Source organism: Carassius gibelio, chromosome B9 (assembly GCF_023724105.1).
Source record: "Carassius gibelio isolate Cgi1373 ecotype wild population from Czech Republic chromosome B9, carGib1.2-hapl.c, whole genome shotgun sequence".
NCBI classification, from domain to species: Eukaryota; Metazoa; Chordata; class Actinopteri; order Cypriniformes; family Cyprinidae; genus Carassius; species Carassius gibelio.
In genome coordinates, this window is record NC_068404.1 from 31,105,486 (window position 1) to 31,124,320 (window position 18,835).

At 38.0% G+C, this 18,835-nt stretch overlaps 1 protein-coding gene and 2 long non-coding RNA genes across 3 annotated transcripts in view; 2 read left to right on the plus strand and 1 right to left on the minus strand.

Moving 5' to 3' along the window:
• The window catches only part of LOC127964884 (NACHT, LRR and PYD domains-containing protein 12-like), a 1,383,583-nt gene that overhangs the window by 454,787 nt on the left and 909,961 nt on the right, over positions 1-18,835 (minus strand). Inside the window, exon 31 of the mRNA XM_052565314.1 lies at positions 14,809-14,982. Within this exon, the coding sequence (XP_052421274.1) occupies positions 14,809-14,982 (174 nt within the window). The remainder of the gene's footprint in view (positions 1-14,808; positions 14,983-18,835) is intronic.
• Positions 1-18,835, plus strand: part of LOC127964976 (uncharacterized) — a 385,149-nt gene that overhangs the window by 94,418 nt on the left and 271,896 nt on the right. The gene's annotated exons all lie outside the window — the stretch shown is intronic.
• LOC127964989 (uncharacterized) overlaps positions 1-18,835 on the plus strand; it is a 193,978-nt gene that overhangs the window by 49,342 nt on the left and 125,801 nt on the right. Inside the window, exon 2 of the long non-coding RNA XR_008155226.1 lies at positions 14,910-15,222. This is a non-coding gene — a long non-coding RNA (uncharacterized LOC127964989). The remainder of the gene's footprint in view (positions 1-14,909; positions 15,223-18,835) is intronic.

An 18,835-nucleotide genomic window follows, 5' to 3' on the forward strand; every position in this document is an offset into this window, starting at 1 on the left:
TGGTTACTTTTACCAAGTATTTCAAACATTTCCTGTTAGGGAAAGAGTTTTTGCTGCGAACAGATCATAATTCCCTTCGTTGGTTGCATAATTTCCAGGGCCTGGAAGGCCAGTTGGCCCGGTGGTTGGAACAGCTAGCTGTTTTCCAATATAAAATCGTTCACCGACCAGGTAAAGAGCACATTAATGCTGATGCGCTATCAAGATTACCTGCTTATTCTGGGGAGATTATGGCTAGCTCTGTTAGCTATGTAGAAGTAGAACCTTCACCTCAGGGTGGTGTTATGGAACAGGGAGAGACATTGAATTGTGAAATGGGGGAGGTGGAAGGAGGACTGAATGAGTTGACCAGAGCCCAGCACAGTGACCCAGAGTTGAGTTTGATACTAAAACTGAAGAGCCAGAAAGGTAGTAGACAGGAGATAGTGAATGCCTACCCATCCCTTAAGAAGTATGCCTTAGTCTGGGAGCAGATAGAGGTTCAGGGGCAGAGGTTGGTGAGGGTGTTGCCTCCAAAAATTGGTCTGAGCGCAAAGACTCAAGTTATTGTTCCACGGTCTATGGTACCAGAAATGTTGAGGTTATTGCATAATATTACAACTGGAGCCCATTTGGGAGTGCAAAGCTACAAGAAAAGGTGAGGGATCGTTTTTATTGGCCGGGATGGTATAGGGATGTGAAACGATGGTGTCAGGAATGTCCTGAATGTGCGGTTCATAAGGAAATCGGTCCGGTTCCTCGGGCCCCACTTATTCCTTCTGTAACGTCTCGTCCTTATGAACGAGTGGCACTCTTCCTGAGACCCTCCTCAGAAATAAATACAGTATTGTTCAAAATAATAGCAGTACAATGTGACTAACCAGAATAATCAAGGTTTTTCGTATATTTCTTTATTGCTACGTGGCAAACAAGTTACCAGTAGGTTCAGTAGATTCTCAGAAAACAAATGAGACCCAGCATTCATGATATGCACGCTCTTAAGGCTGTGCAATTGGGCAATTAGTTGAATTAGTTGAAAGGGGTGTGTTCAAAAAAATAGCAGTGGGGCATTCAATCACTGAGGTCATCAATTTTGTGAAGAAACAGGTGTGAATCAGGTGGCCCCTATTTAAGGATGAAGCCAACACTTGTTGAACATGCATTTGAAAGCTGAGGAAAATGGGTCGTTCAAGACATTGTTCAGAAGAACAGCGTACTTTGATTAAAAAGTTGATTAGAGAGGGGAAAACCTATAAAGAGGTGCAAAAAATGATAGGCTGTTCAGCTAAAATGATTTCCAATGCCTTAAAATGGAGAGCAAAACCAGAGAGACGTGGAAGAAAACGGAAGACAACCATCAAAATGGATAGAAGAATAACCAGAATGGCAAAGGCTCAGCCAATAATCACCTCCAGGATGATCAAAGACAGTCTGGAGTTACCTGTAAGTACTGTGACAGTTAGAAGACGTCTGTGTGAAGCTAATCTATTTTCAAGAATCCCCCGCAAAGTCCCTCTGTTAAAAAATTACAATTACAAATTACAATTTACAATTTGCCAAAGAACACATCAACTGGCCTAAAGAGAAATGGAGGAACATTTTGTGGACTGATGAGAGTAAAATTGTTCTTTTTGGGTCCAAGGGCCACAGGCAGTTTGTGAGACGACCCCCAAACTCTGAATTCAAGCCACAGTACACAGTGAAGACAGTGAAGCATGGAGGTGCAAGCATCATGATATGGGCATGTTTCTCCTACTATGGTGTTGGGCCTATTTATCGCATACCAGGGATCATGGATCAGTTTGCATATGTTAAAATACTTGAAGAGGTCATGTTGCCCTATGCTGAAGAGGACATGCCCTTGAAATGGTTGTTTCAACAAGACAATGACCCAAAACACACTAGTAAACGGGCAAAGTCTTGGTTCCAAACCAACAAAATTAATGTTATGGAGTGGCCAGCCCAATCTCCAGACCTTAATCCAATTGAGAACTTGTGGGGTGATATCAAAAATGCTGTTTCTGAAGCAAAACCAAGAAATGTGAATGAATTGTGGAATGTTGTTAAAGAATCATGGAGTGGAATAACAGCTGAGAGGTGCCACAAGTTGGTTGACTCCATGCCACACAGATGTCAAGCAGTTTTAAAAAACTGTGGTCATACAACTAAATATTAGTTTAGTGATTCACAGGATTGCTAAATCCCAGAAAAAAAAAATGTTTGTACAAAATAGTTTTGAGTTTGTACAGTCAAAGGTAGACACTGCTATTTTTTTGTACACACCCCTTTCAACTAATTGCCCAATTGCACAGCCTTAAGAGCGTGCATATCATGAATGCTGGGTCTTGTTTGTTTTCTGACAATCTACTGAACCTACTGGTAACTTGTTTGCCACGTAGCAATAAAAAATATACTAAAAACCTTGATTATTCTGGTTAGTGACATTGTACTGCTATTATTTTGAACAATAATGTATGTGTTGGTGGTGGGGGACTATTTTTCAAAATGGACAGAAGCGTACCCCCTCCCAAATCAAGAGGCAAAGACCGTAGCTAGAGTCCTGGTAGAAGAGTGGGTGTGTCGTTATGGAACCCCTAGGAGCCTGCATTCCGACCAAGGTCGGAACTTTGAATCAAATTTGTTTGGTGAATTGTGTCGGTTGCTAGATATTAATAAGACCAGGACAACTCCATATCAACCTCAGTCAGATGGAATGATTGAGAGGTTTAATCGTACATTGCTTTCTATGTTGTCTTTCTATATTGATGACAATCAACAGAATTGGGATGTCCTTTTGCCTTATGTGATGATGGCCTATAGAAGTAGTGTTCATTCCAGTACTGGCTTTACCCCATATAAAGTTTTGTTTGGTCAGGAGATGGTTTTACCGGTTGACATCATGATGGATGTAGATGGACAAGAGCGATTTGCAACTGTAAATGAGTATGTGAAGGGGGTAGCTGAAAGTCTTGCCACAGTAGTGGGGGCAGTGAAAAGTCATCAGGCTAGAGCCTCAGAACATCAAAAGCGGTATTTTGACTTTAAAGCCAAGTTTCAGTATTATTCAGTGGGGGAGTTGGTATGGTTAAAGAATAAGGCCAGGAAGAAAGGGGTGAGTCCAAAATTGCAGAAACGGTTTAAGGGCCCATATAGGGTTTTGGAAAGGGTTTCTGAAGTGTTGTATCAGATACAGCCAGAGGCTGGAGGTATAGATCAGGTGGTGCATTTTAATCAACTGAAACCTTATGTCTCTTCTATGGTTGCAGAGTCTACGGGTGGCCATACAACAGCCAAAGCTGACCATAAGACTACATCTGCCCCAATTAGGGGGAAGAAAGAAAGGGGTCCAAGCTTTGGGTCTAGCTGGGTGTTTCGACGATCACGGCCACCTGATTTGCCTGTTGCTGGTGGGGGTGTATATTCATCAGCTTCTACCAGTGTCACCGAGGGGTTTCAGTCGGTTAGGCCACCTGCTGCGGCTGGAATACCGGTTTCACATCAGCTGCCGACTGCTATCAGCGACTCTCAAACATCGCAGCTTTCTGTTGAGGCTGAGGTGTCTTTGGATCCAGTGGAAGTTCCAGTTGTGGACAGTGGTTGCCCCCCGGTGTCTCCGGTCCTAGTGAGAGAACCTCCCTCAGCTGCTGGATCTACAGTTACAGAGGGGGCTGGCAAGAGCGATTTGCCTACGCCAGCTATATCTGCTACAGAGCGGGGCCGTCCCCTACGAACACGTAAACCCCCTGTGTGGTTCAAGGACTACGATGGATCTGTTTAAGGACTCGAGGACGAGTCCTATTTTTTTCAAGAGGGGAAGTAGTGTAATGATTATGATTCTATTGATGGTGGTACGTCATTGCTACGGAAGGAACGATGTCTGTGAGTACACCTGTGGACAATGAACAATTTTGGGAGGCTTTTAAATACGGGGGCGGGGAAAGGTGAGGACACGCTGATGCCTAATAATGAACTGTGAAAGAGACTGAGACGCTGTGTTTGTAAAGCCTGCCGGGTTCACAAAAGCAAGGGATCCGTTGCGTTCGTGGTTGGCTAGCACCACCGGCGTGAAGAAAACCGGGGTCCTACTTATTGGCCCGGAGGTAGACAGTGGGGGGTAAACTTAGATAGACAGGGAAGCGAGTGTAGGTGGACTTGGCAGGCTGTTTGAAAGAAACCTTCTCAGCATTTCCGCGGAGGGGAAGGTTGAGTCCTCACAGTGACGGCAGGGTGTCGTTGGACGTGGACAGGGAAGTCCGAAGTTATTTTATTATTACGGAGTTGTGTGGGTTATGGTTGTACTCAGTCATTTGTGATTACTGTCCTCCTGAAGTATGTTGATTGCCTGTGCTGGTTGTTTCACATAGAGCATGTGATTTAGGTTTGGAGTTTCTAATTAAGTGTGCTGTGTATGAGATTTCACCTAATTTATTGTGTGCTGTGAATTTGGAGTGAGTACTTGGGTTCTCTTTTAAATGTGTGTCACGGTTTAATGAAATATGACCAGTGTGTGTAATCAGGTTATTGAAGTGAGACAATGCCAAATGGCTGCTATTGTTAATAAAAAGTGTATTCTTTGATAATTCTTGGTCTTGAGTGTTTTGAGTGCTCCTCCCGGACCAGACCGGGGTGAAATTAAAGGTGGTGGCAGAATAGGTGTTAGTCTGCATTACAAGTGGCCCCTAGCGGTGGCAAAATGTATTACAATACATTTACTTCATTGTCAGCTTCAGGTAATTCATTTATTATTGTTAAATGAACTGTTTGATACAAAAAAAGGTTGTATTTCAGTAATAATTCAAAATTATCAAAATAAAATATATAAAATAATGGTTTATATTTTAATATCCTTTAAAATATAATTTATTTCTGTGATGTGCAGCTGTATTTTCAGCATCATTCCTCCAGTCTTCAGTGTCACATGATCTTCAGAAATCAGTCTAATATGATGATTTATTATTAGAATTATTAATAGTTGTGATGCCAAATATTATTTTGGAATCTGCGATACTTTTTTCCGGATTCTTCGATGTATATATATTTTTTTTAAAGAACAGCGTTTATTCAAAATATAAATCTCTTCTAACTATATTAATCTTTGATTTCACTTCTTATCAATTTAATACATCCTAAAAGAGTTATAAACTTTTGAACTCTATTGTTTATTGTTAGAAAAGACTTCTATTTTAAATAAATGCTCTTCTTTTTAACATTTCATTCATCAAAGAATCCTGAAAGAAGTATCACAGTTTCAGCAGCACAACTCTGATAATAAATCATCATATTATTCTGATTTGTGAAGATCATGTGACACTGAAGACTGGAGGAATGATGCTGAAAATCACAGAAATAAAATAGATTTTAATGTATATTAAAATAAAAAAGTTGTTGATCAAATAAATGCAGTTTTGACGAGTAAACTCCTGTAAAAAAAACAACAACAACACATAAAAAATCAATCTGATCCCAAAATCTGACCGGTGTGTGTGTGTGTGTGTGTGTGTGTGTGTGTTTGTGTATAGCACTTACACACTAATCCCCACAAGAATAAAGATGTTAAATACTCATCTGAGGAGAAAACTATGTTGCATAATAATGAAAGGATGTGTGACGTACACTTTCTGTAAACTGAGCCAAACATTTTCACTGATTTAGGGTAGAGTAAGAATATTTAAAGTATTGTGCAAGTTAGTTCATACTTGGATATAATTTTATATGCAATATTACCTTTTCATTTCATCATCATCTTTAAGAGTTCATGATCATTTCTGTTCAACTTTATTTCCCAGTTGATAAATCCATCCACAATTCATAAAACAAAACACATGCAACTTCCTGTCATTGAAATCATTTAAAAATCAAATCGACAGCTTAGAAAAAAAAGCCTCAGGCCCAAATATTCAGTTATCACTAATGAACTGTTTGACAAACACTTCTTGCTTCGAAGTACAGATCTGAATTAAAAAAAAAAAAAAAAACACAAACAGTCCCCGGAGTCTCAATCTGAATCAACAGAGTCATAATTTTAAAATGCAGCTCTTTACATTTAGGCTTGACAGGAAATGTAAGAAAATTATTTCTAATTTCAGACACTCTTTTCCTATCATAATGATAAAATATATAAGATCTCCTTACTTGACCTGGAAAACAACGTTATAATAGACAATTCCTCAAAAATCTGTGAGAACATTTTCTATCATAAGATCATGTATTTTGGGAAATATTGTTGAATATTTTACTTGTTCCTTAACTAATTTAATCAACTGCAATGGTATATTCTTAATTATTTTATCAAACATTTTAGAGGAACTAACTTACATTATATTTAACACAAATATCATCATAACTCAGTATATTCCTGAGTTGTCCATAACATGTGTAAGTGACCATGTGTCTTTCTTCCAGCACTCATCGATGAACAGAGATGATCTATTCACCAAAATACACCTGCTATTCCAGATAGACGTTATGTGCGCTAAAATTAGTTTCAAGGGTAAAGTACAATTGTCTAAACTTGTAAAATGAAACAAAGTTCAATTAAACTTAACTAATCTGTAGATAGCTTTTCAGTGTCTCTTAACTGCAACCAATTATGTATTAATATTGAGTAAAATATTTTTTCACTGCATTGCTTTTCAACCTGAATTATTAATAAAAAAAAAATATTTTTGGATTTCAATCTGTATTGTTTCTAACAGGATTGAGCGTCTCTGGGGTGATGTCAGAATCACGGTCACCAACAAGTCCTCAGACACGCTGCACTCGCTGGAGGCAGAAGGATTGCTCGACAGATCAGTGATTGAGGACCTTTTCAGTGTGCACTACACTTTTCTCCCAAGACTTCAGGCAGACTTGGACACATGTTCAGAAGCCTGGAATCATCATTCACTCTCCTCAGAGGACAATCGAAGTCCCGAGCAGCTGTGGCAGATTGGAGTGATGCACACAAATAATGAGCGATCTGAGAGATACGAGGAATGGTAATGCTGTCTTAGTCAGTATAGCCCTCACTGCAGAACACACAAGATCCAGCGAGCAGAGACGCTCGGTTAAGACATATTTAAAGTTGGAGGAGATGGATCTAGATCCAGGGGTAGAGACAGGTCGGTTTAGGGACATGTAAAGTGGGACTGAGGAACTCTGTGTTTGTCTCTCGCTGCTGTGTAGGTTACAGTACAGGAACATGCATTTACTAGAGGCAAGCAGAAACTATGCTGACCATATCGAAGCTGACAGTCAGGATCAAATGTGCAGAAGTAATGGAGACATGTCCCTGACCAGTAATCCACTGCATGAAACTGCTGACGGTGATCTTGTCTTGTTCTGCATCTCCTTTAGTGCAGTTTGTTTTATCACCTGTTCGCTGTCATCTTCAACCCTGCTCTCCTTACTGCTGCTCCCTTCTTCTGCAGGAAACACACACATCTATGTCTGCAACCTTACTTGTGTTAACAGTCTCTGAACTTGGACTGACAATACCTCACATTTTTAAAGTGCCCCTAATATACTATTTTACAATTGTTTTAGAGGTTTCCTACAACAAGTTTATATTCAAAAGTGTGAAGTGATCCAAATCTTCAGTCTTTTCCACAAGCCCTCTCTGCTCTGACTGGTCAGACGCCCGGTCCGTTGTTGAACTGATGTAATTTAAGTATTAAGAGTAAGAGTAATGATGTTCCTTCATCTTCAAGGCTTTGAATGAAGTCCTGCAAGTAGTTCACAATCCGTGATTCTCTCTGCGCTTCACTGAACCCACCGCACTTAAAACAGTGACAGGGACATCAGATATTTCATTATTTCTCATGACAATGGAAAACCTGTAAAAAGCTGCAGACGAGAGTCTACGAATGAGTATAATGTCCCAAAAACATCTAACCCTGATGTGTGGATTGAAGAGAAAGGAGGAGAGTCAGATGGACAGAATCACAGATACTACACCTGACAATGTCTTCCTTTCATCACATGTTAGGATCCTGTGTACCACATGCTACGATTCTTTCAGAAAGCTCAAGCAAGGCTGTAGTGTCTGCAGTCTCAATCTAAAGAAATACAGCAATATTTATTGTTTAAATTTCAAGATAAGATGGACAGAAATCAAATCTGAGACTTTGTTTCTAATCAAAAGTAACAAAGCACAAAGTCTATTGTGGTTTAATGGATGAGAGATGTGCTATAATGTTCTGTTCATTCATCAGCTGTAAAGAGACGATCCATCCTTGGGATTTACCAATCAGTTTGTAAAGATGAGATTGGTTCGATTAAAATTGAGACATCAATATTATTTTACCCAGCTGTAATGATAATAAACCTTCCTGAAATTGTCATCCTGAAAGTCTGTAATTGAATACTTCAGATTTTTCCCAGTGCTCCCTCCCTCAAATAATCTAATATTACTTAAACAAAAATTAATTTAAAAAGTCCCTATAAATTAGACTTAATTGCATCTCTTGTGCTTGTCTTGCTTTTGTCCCGTTATGATGAAATCTTGGTTTGGTCTATCGTCAGCTCTGAAAGAAATTCAGTTTAGCGAAATAAAAATGACTACCACACACAAACAACTAATGGTAAGGACTGTAGTTTAAACCAATAATTTCATGAAAACACAAAGCATAAAATAAAAATAATAACCTTTCCCCACAGGTACTCGCATGTGCTTCAATAAAGTCTTCTGAACACAAGGCAGAACACACAGGACAAGATACCTCACAAACAAATGCAGGAAAACACTTCAAACACAGAAAAGCTGAATTTTCTCCAGTCATTACTCCAGTCTTCAGTGTCACATGATCTTCAGCAATCATTCTCATATACTTATCTGATTCTCTTAATATCAGTGTTGAAATGGTTGTGCTGCCGAATATTTTCTTGGAATCTCTGATCATTTTTTTCTGGATTCATTAAGAAATGAAAAAGATTTGGAAGGACATGGGTGAGTAAATTATGACAAATATTAATTTATGGCTGAAGTTTCCCTTTAAAGGAACACAATCCCTTTGAGAACAAAAGTTATGATAATGTTTTGATGTAATCCATGATCTCTCAGAGCTTCCACAGACAGCAAGGGTTCTCCTGCGGCGAAGACACAGAAATGTAGTAAGAACATTGTTAAAATGCTCAATGGATCATTAATATGTTATGTGTAACAACAACATATAAACTTACCTTATCAATCTGTGATTGGTGTCTATGTGCATCATAGATTTAGGCCTTTACGCTCTTGATTACCAGCATGGATTTTAGCCGATAGCCGATAGTTACTGATCGACTATCAATGCTGATTAATCACCAAAACTGATCAATCAATCAACCTCTATTATTCATTTCTTTTGAAACAGAAATCCAGAAATATATCCAAGCTATTTCATCCTCAGAGAAATCTCTTCAGATGATAAACCTGTGCCAGCGTTTCATTTATTTTGGTGAATATTAAGTCTATATTCTGTATTTTTTTTCTAATTGATAATGTGCTTTGATTCTCATTTTATTTGAATAGGTACTTTTACATATGTTTTCATACCTTGGTAATAATTATTATTATAATTTTTTTTATAATTTAAAAAAGTAAAATATTTCTTGGTGACACTCAATATGTCAAGTTAATTTAGAAAATAAAAGTTTTGAATTGTATTTAAATCAAGATACAGCAGGGCACACATTTCTCATGATGATATTAAGTGGAAGCTCCTCTTCTCGAGATTACACACATTTTAATAAAAATAAACACTTACATACAAAGGTTACACACTCAAATGTTAGACTGGATTAAAATGTAAGAAAATGTACAAGTGATAAGTTTTCTATTTCTGAATTTCAGCATACACAGTTATGATGATCTATATTAAATCTGGACAGCTCAGGATATAAGCCCATCACTGAAAATATCACATTGATTTTCTTGGTTTTCAGTGCTGTATAAACAGATCAACTATTTTCTTAATGTCCTTTGGATAAAAACATATTTTGATGAATTAGTTTAGTTTCCTTGAAGCTTGTTTCTTCTGTTCATCAACACTGCTCCACACATTACACTTCCATGCATTCATTTAACTTCACATCACTGATTCCTGTAGCGGCTCTTATTCACCATCAGCTGATCCTGAGGAAACTGAACTGACGTCTAAATACTGAGAGTCCTACACTAAAACACACAGACAGTCAGATATGAGTATGAGACATTACTGCTGTCACATCACATCAGCAGATCCAGCTCAGAAACACACAGTATATTCATATTACAGTCAGAGATATGAATTAGAGTATGTGAGCGGAGCGAAGCGTGTGATTTTGACTGGAGCGAGGAGCAGATCTTTTAAAAGTCGGAGCGTCGTGGTTTTCACTCGCTCCAAGAGCACTCCGTCACGAGTACAATTCATGCCAACAGCCCGTAATATAACTGGATATTTAGCAAGAAATCACATGTTAAACATATTTAGCTGAAATACTTTAGACGTGGAGTGAAGGTGGAGCGGTGTTTCTGATATCAGTGAGTGTGGAGTGGAGCGGAGCGGAGTGATAATTAAATGATCGGAGCGCGGAGGAGAAATTGTTGACGCTCCACTCCGCTCACATACTCTGATCTGATGAACAACTGATCATAGATTAATAACAGTGAATGATCAACAACTCTCTCTTTATCATTTACACACAGAGACACTGGAGGAGATGAACATATTCATATATTCATAGATCATCACAGAATTAAACAGTTTAAAGAACAGAAACTAAAGTGGAGCTGAATTATTATCTTATATTCTCCAAATATGTCTGTTACTAAACTTTGGCCATTTTAAAAGATTTAAATAATAATATACTCACAGTAGTATAATATCTCCAGTTTATAACGTGGATCATCTTTCAGATCAGAGAGTAACTTCACTTCTGATGGTCGTAGTTTATTCAGAGTCAGACTCAGGTATCTCAGGTGTGAGGGGTTTGATCTCAGAGCTGAAGCCAGAGCAGAACAACCTTCATCTGTGACGCCACAATCTCTCAACCTGTAGAGAACAATGACACAGTGTTAATTGTAGTTGAAGTGTGTGTAGTTTGTTATTGACTCTGGTCTCAGAGCAGGAGAGGAGATATAATGACAAGCATTGCCACAAACTGCTGCTGATAGAATCAGATTTCTTCATGTTGATGCTCAATGCTGCTGTTTGAAACTGTCATGTGCTTCAGGACTGAACAGACACACAGAGCTGAATGTGAGATATTGTTTCATACTGGTATAAGCACAGATCTGTCTGGAGAAACACTCACTTGCTCCTCTAATTACGATTTACAGTTGACGTAAAATGAAGATTAAAAATCATCAAAATCCCACAGACTTACATTGAGGAAATGTCCAGATGAGCCAAGACTATTCAAACTCCAACTGTCAAAATTCAAATATAAACAAACTGAAGACATTTAGACTCCATTTAACTGCCATTCTATGTTCTATTTCTAGACCATTCAAACTCATTTAAGCTTCCATTCTGTCTAATATTTCTAATCTATCAATCATCTATATGGCAGGGCTGCCAACTTTTGAGTTCAGCTTAGAGTGTGATTTTGGGGGCAGGGTTTTGATATGGGGAGGGGCTTATAGATGGGCGTGGCTTGGTGTGGAGAAAAATACAAACAAAAAATCCTTGCATTAGCAGAAGTGTATTAAGTATATATTGACTGTTGTAAGGTCCAGGCACTCGGCCCAAGGAAGGAATCCGGTGCTGGATGAAGGTTTCCTGCGTGTTCGGTCTTTCAGCGCGTAGAGTTAATTCAGTTTAGGTTAAACTCAAATCTGACTCCATTATTTATTTAATCTGACTCCATTTTAGTATGACCTCGAATTTAGGTTGAAATGCAAATTGGTTGAATGCCTTTTTAATTAGTATTCTTCTGACATTTGATTATTCTAGTTAACTCCTACTCTTATAGATTTTACACCTTTTTTTTCATCTCTACACTGTCAAAGTATTTAGCAACTCTGCTAATGCTAACTTAATTCTATATAAACTCTATAACAGCATAGGTCTATTAGTTACTAGCCTAAACTGGACGGAGACACGGAGCGCCCTGTAACTCACTGACCTGCCTGCGTTCACCATTCACACGGTGCAGATGGGAGCAGTGGTGCCCCCAGAAAATTAGAATAGGGGTGGCCAGATGAGGCCATAGTAAATAAATAAAGGGTTTCCAATATTGACAATATGATATCTCTGTGATTTCTGGGATTGTATCGATAACAATAATTACACAATATTTTGCTGAGTGTGTTATTGTGCGTAGATCTTATTTCTAATTGTGCTGACAGCTGACTCCTAAAGGTTTGTAACTCACTGACCTGCCTGCGTTCACAATCATTTAAACTGTTGATTCATTCAGGAACGAATCACTGTCATGTTGCTCAGAGACACAAAACAGTGCTGTGTTTGGAATGATTTTTGTTTTTACAAATAGAGCAAAAACAGGGAATATGTTGTCTAAAACATAAGTCTCTTGATATTAACTTCTTGTTTATTGAACTGTTGTATAAAATCAATATCAAAACTGTAATTATATGCTGACTTTTGGAGAAAAATGTCACTCTTCATGCGATAGTAACCATTTAAAGGGACAATAAGTAACTTTTTAGGTATTTTATTATCTAAAATCAATATTTTTATTCATAAATATGCCCTCAATGGTGTACAAATACCTATGCCAATGTTTAAACTAATCCTCGTAAATGAAGAATTTATTATCTTTATATACATGGGACGGGAAGGTCGACGGAGGCTTCCATGTAGTTCCGCCATCTTGCAAAACTATAATAGCAGAGAGGGACAAAAAGTACTAAGCCAACGCGTTTCCACAACGCGTTTTCGGTCAGAGCCAGAAACGCAGGTGCAGAGCAGTGAGAGGCGCTTGAAACTGCACCGGCAAGTTTAAAAGTCTGGATTGCATTCTTATTATGGACCATACATATGCCGCGCCACAGGAGAAGAAAACATCGTCGCCAAAACAGTCAAAAATAGAACGTAAAAGGAAACGTGAGCGTAGATTACAGAAAACAAGAGTTAATGTCGGGGAAGCTTTTTCTAGGTGGAAAGAGCTAATGCTTGATAAAGATTTCAAAAGAGACGCTGAAGTGGCCAGTTATCTTCTCGACAGGTAAGTCAGTGTTACAATCTATATTATAATATTTTTTTTTATATCTAACAATGCACATTATTCAGAAAATATAACGAATAAAGAAGACATAACTACTAATTACAATATTTCATGTTTTCCACAGTCAGTAATTCATACTGTAACATTCGTTTGTTAGTTGTCATGTTGCAGTTTGTTTGAAATAGCACACCTGTTCACCTGAAGGAAAACTCGACGAAGTGCTATTAGAAGACATACCGTCAAAGCTTTTTGGTACATATCGCCTACCGTAGATGCAACGCGCATTTGAAAAAGCGAGGCGCTGGAGAGCAAAATTAGTTTGAATGCAAAATACAATTTCACCACTAGATGGGAGTAATTCCTACTTAGTGTCCCTTTAAAAATATATAAATTATATAGATCTATAAATTTTCTGCCCCATATCTTGAACATTTCTATAATTCTAAATTTCCAGTGAAAGAGCACATTATAAATGCGTATGCGCACTAGTCTAGACCATCACGTGATGTATGCGCACACTCTGTGTTTTGATTGGACGGGGGAAAAGGGCAGCTACTCTGGTGGAGCAAATATCTGCAAATCTTTCTTGTTGGCTTTTTTTTCACTTAAACTATTGTGAATATACATTCTGCATTTAAATTAATAGTGCCTACCGCAAACCATCCTAGGGCTGGCCAGAGTTTATACAGTGGTGGTCCGTGGATGGGAGGGAGAACGGCTGACTTCAGTTTATGGGAATAAATTGTGTATTTCCCTCACAATTGTCACAAAAAATCACTTCACTGTCTGTCTGGTCTCTCTGCGCATTGCTTTGCGAGATCATGAGGCATGATATTTTCCCCTCACTGCTGCACGAGTCCGCGTGAGAATATGGGGGTGTGAGAATTGGGTCAATTGTGTGAGTCTCACCCTGAATGTGTGAGAGTTGGCAGCTTTGTATATGGGGCAGTCGTGGTCTAATGGTCAGAGAGTCTGACTTGTAACCCACAGACAGGGATGTACTGGTCATCAGGAGTAAAGTGATCAACAACACAAGTGTCTTGATCCATTCAGATGTGACACAGAATTGTGTTTTACAGTCGTGTGATATGAGAACATTAAAGCTTCTGTAGCGATGCTGGCTGAAAACACACACCACAATCTAAACTTCATGACGAGGTCAATTGGAAAATGACAAAACATAGACTTGTTAATTCATCATCATAGTAATTTAACTTGCAGTTATTAACACTGTACAATAGAGATGTATTTATTATAAATGTTACTGTTATTAGCCTGCTTAAATATTAAATATTACCAGTAAATAAGTTCTTAAAGGACAGTTCATCCAAAAATAAAAGTTCTTTGGAAAATAAAAGAAGATAATTTCAGGAATTCAAGAAATTTTTGTCCATACAGAAATCAAGGGTAACCAAAATGGTTTGGTCACATTCTACAAAATATCTTTTGTGTTCTACAGAAGAAACTAAGTCACACAGGTTTGGAACGACATGAGGGTGAGGAAATGATGACAGAATTTATTTATCAATAGATTTCCTGCATTCTAGCTCAAAATCAATGCTTTACTGTCAAGTGCATTTCTATGTGACACAAATACATTATTAAGTTTGTTATATTTGTGATGAATTCAGTAATATCTATTATTATTTGCTCCAATTAAAGGCCCTGTCACCCAGCAATATATAATCTTTATAATCTTACCACAGTTTCTCCAGTTTACAGAGAGGATCCTCCAGTCCAGCACAGAGACACTTCACTCCCGAATCTCTTATTTTATTCAGAGTCAGATTCAGTTCTCTCAGGTGTGAGGGGTTTGATCTCAGAGCTGAAGTCAGAGCAGAACAACCTTCATCTGTGACGTCACAATAACTCAACCTGTAGAGAACAATGACACACTCTTCACTCTCTCAGATCAGATCAGTTTAGCTGTGAATCCATTAGTAAAGAGAAAGAACAAATCAATGTGTGATGAATCACTGGACTGACATTAAAAACATAAAAAAAAACATGATCATAAATAATTTAAAGCATCATTCAAAAATAAAAATTATTTATTTTACTGTCAGGATTTTTAACCAAATACAGGCATGTGATTGGAAACATTAGGCAAGGCAGGTTTATATATATAGCACATTCCGTACACAATAGTAATTCAAAGTGCTTTACATAAAAGAAAGTAAAATAATAATGAAGAAAAATAATGACAAGAGTAAAACAAGCAATTTTAAAACTTTTAAAATTATTTAAAAAATTTGTACTTATTTAAAATGAATTTAAAACAGTTTGAAAATGATTTTACATAAAATAAAATAAAATAAAACCAGTGAAAATATAGTGCAATCAGTTCGGACATTGCACAGTGCTCATTCAATAAATGCACAGCTAAACAGATGAGTTTTAAGTCTATATTTAAATGTGACTAGTGTTTTAGCACATCTGATCTCTTCTGGAAGCTGATTCCAACTGCGGGCAGCATAGTAACTAAAGGAGGACTCCCCTTGTTTTGTGTGAACCCTTGGTATTTCTAACTGACTCCATCCTAGTGATCTGAGTGCTCTGTTAGGTTTATATTCAGTGAGCATATCTGCAATATATTTCGGTCCTAGGTCATATAGTGACTTATATACGAGTAAAAGTACTTTAAAATCAATCCTAAATGTAACTGGAAGCCAGTGTAAGGACCTGAGGACTGGTGTGATATGCTCAGATTTTCTGCTTCTAGTCAGAACATTACAATTATTAATAATTCTGAAATAACTTGTAACCAGTGTTGGGAGTAACGCATTACAGTAACATATTACTTTTAGCTGTAACACAGTAGTGTAACACATTACTAATCAATTTTCAGTAATATTTTACTCGGTACTTGTTCAGTAACGCTTTACAACACACTTTTAGCCCAAAATGTAATTGATCAAAGAAAAGAGAAAAGAATAAAACAGCGAGACATGAACGAATCAAAGATGCAGTAAATTAGTTCCATTTCCTGTTTGTGGTCAGTCAATAGCTGCGTGTGGTGTCCACGTTTGGAAATAAAGACTAAACGTCAGCTTCTGATATATTTGTTTAGTGATGTTTTTTCATTCATCTCTCTCTCGCTGGTGTAACTCTGTATTGTGTGACGTAGTCCAGTGAAGGTGTGTTTAGGACGGGGTTTACAGGAGTGTGTGAGGATACTGTCATGACACAGAATGATCTCGTCCTCTGTGCTCGAGGTCCGAGGCTATTAGCTCCGTCCGGCTCGCTGTTAGCCTCGGCTCACACTGGACAGTGGAAAAGAGGCTAATGAGTGAAGATAGCAGAAGACTGTACATTCACCAGATGGATGTGTGCGCATCTTGTCATTTTACAATTGTATATGGCATTAGAGTTTACATATAGTCCTGTTGTGTCTAATATGAATAGACCCAAGCAATTCACAGATATTGGCAGATAATCTCTTTACCTCTACCATACTTGTAACAGACTTGGATCGTTTGTGATTCTGGCTGTCATCCTGTCTTGTGTTGTCTTGATCCTTCACTTTGTCGATTATAAGCTCTATTGTTAGTAGTCTGGATCGCCCACAGTCATTATGTTACTCCTCTACTGGAGATAAAATACTCTGCAGTACATTTTGACATTTCAGAACGTTAACTTCTATTTCTGTAGTTATTTTGGTGAAAGTAACTCAAGAGTAATACTGGAGTCATGTAACGCATTACAATTCTGAGACAGTAATATTGTAATGGAAGGAATTACTTTTAAATGACAGTAACAAGTCATCTATAATGTTTTACAGTTTGGAAGTAATTTGCACAACACTGCTTGTAACGCTCGGCATAAAACAAGCTGACTACACAAATAAACTTTTCTGTTACCTCTTAATAGTGGGGTTTGAAGGAATGCAGGAACTATAAATAACCACCGCAATAAAGAATGAAGGCCAACCCAGCGTGTATTATACAAGAAGACAGAAGAGAAAAAAGTACTAGATATACACAATATATACAATAAATATATGAGGGTGAGTGAGTAATGTCCTTGGAAGACCAATGGGGCTTCTCGGGTCGACATTAACACACTGACAACATTATATTCAGAATTAAAAATATTTTTATACCACTTTTTAACCCTTTAACTGCCCCACCAAGAAAAAAGCATTTGAAAATATTTTTGTTTGCATTTCTTATCTCCTTATGTCATTAGTTACCACACTCAATGTATTTTTTTTCAACACTTCCCATAATTTTTAAAATATCGGCCTCTACCAAATGGTTGATATGTCACTTTATGGCAAAAGTACCGGAATTCATACACATACTATGGAAATCAGAAAATATGAACTATAATGAATGATCAGAAAGTTATATTTCTCAGCAAATAGTACATTCTGACAGCAGAAGATTATCTGGAAACATTAGCTTAGCTTTTCTACGTTTATCATAAAGTGACAAATCAACCATTTGGTAGAGGCCGATATTTTAAAAATTATGGGACGTGTTGAAAAAAAATACAGTTAATGTGTGATTGTGTAAAGGTGATCACCAGATACCAACCTTTCGTGAACTTGCTTACACTCGTTCTCATGGAGGGTCTCTGTGTGTGTGTGTGTGTGTGTGTGTGTGTGTGTGTGTGTGTGTGTGTGTGTGTTCGGTTCGGTCTCACCGGTGCAATATTTGGAGTCCGGGAGCAGGTTGAGAACAGCGCTGTCCTGTGACGAAGTCCTCAGTAAAATAATCCAATGGCGTCAGGTTATTTCCACGAGGAAGCGACTCAAAGTCACAGGTAAATACAGCAGGTAATAATGATCAGGCGATCGATCGCTAAATCCTAAAGTGAGCACATTGACGTCACAGGGATTCCCGCATCACGAGCGAACTCTCGCGAGAAGAAACAGAGTCCACAGTTCTCAACGGGGCAATACAAACACAGAAACGTTAACCCTTAAGGCGCCAGGGTTTTTTGGAAAAAAATGTTGTATTTTGGCATCAAGATTTCAAAAGCTTGTGACTTGAAAGGGCTTAAAGATAGAGATATACCGTCAATTAGAAAAATTTTGCATGATCGAAAGTTTACGTGGGGTGTAAATATACTAATCTAATTTGCATATTATGACGTCACCATGGGCGGCTATCTCGAATTTCATAATATTCAGGTAATATTAGATATTGAATTGATGTTTGAACATATTTACATGTTTTTGTGTGTGTATATGTCTTTTTTATCCTCATTCCAAATGATCAGAACAGAGGAAGCCAACAATAAAACAGGAGAAAGTACTAAATTATTACTATATCACTACACTATATAGTAGTAAAACACATGTGAACAGTAGCTTACTTTTTGATCAGTTCATCAGTAATATTCAGGAAATAATAGATATTGAATGGATGTTTGAACTTATTTGCAAGGTTTTTTTTATTTTTTTGTATTTGATTGCTGTTGTTGTTGTTTTTTGTCTTTTTATTCTCATTCCAAATGATCAGGGGAAAAAAAAACGAGAAAAGTAGTAGCCCAGCAAACAGGGGACGTCCCCCGGACGTTCCGAACGTCCGCTTAGGTCCGCAGTACGTCCGATTTATAACGTTCGCTGGCGGACGTTCGGCGGACGTCCGGATTTGGTCCCCTTTTGACGTTCGGAGGACGTCCGGATTTGGTCCGCTGGCGGACGTTCGGAGGACATTCGTCTGAGACAGTTTGAACGTCCCTGTTTCGTCCCTCATCTGCCATTTCCATTCCAACACTT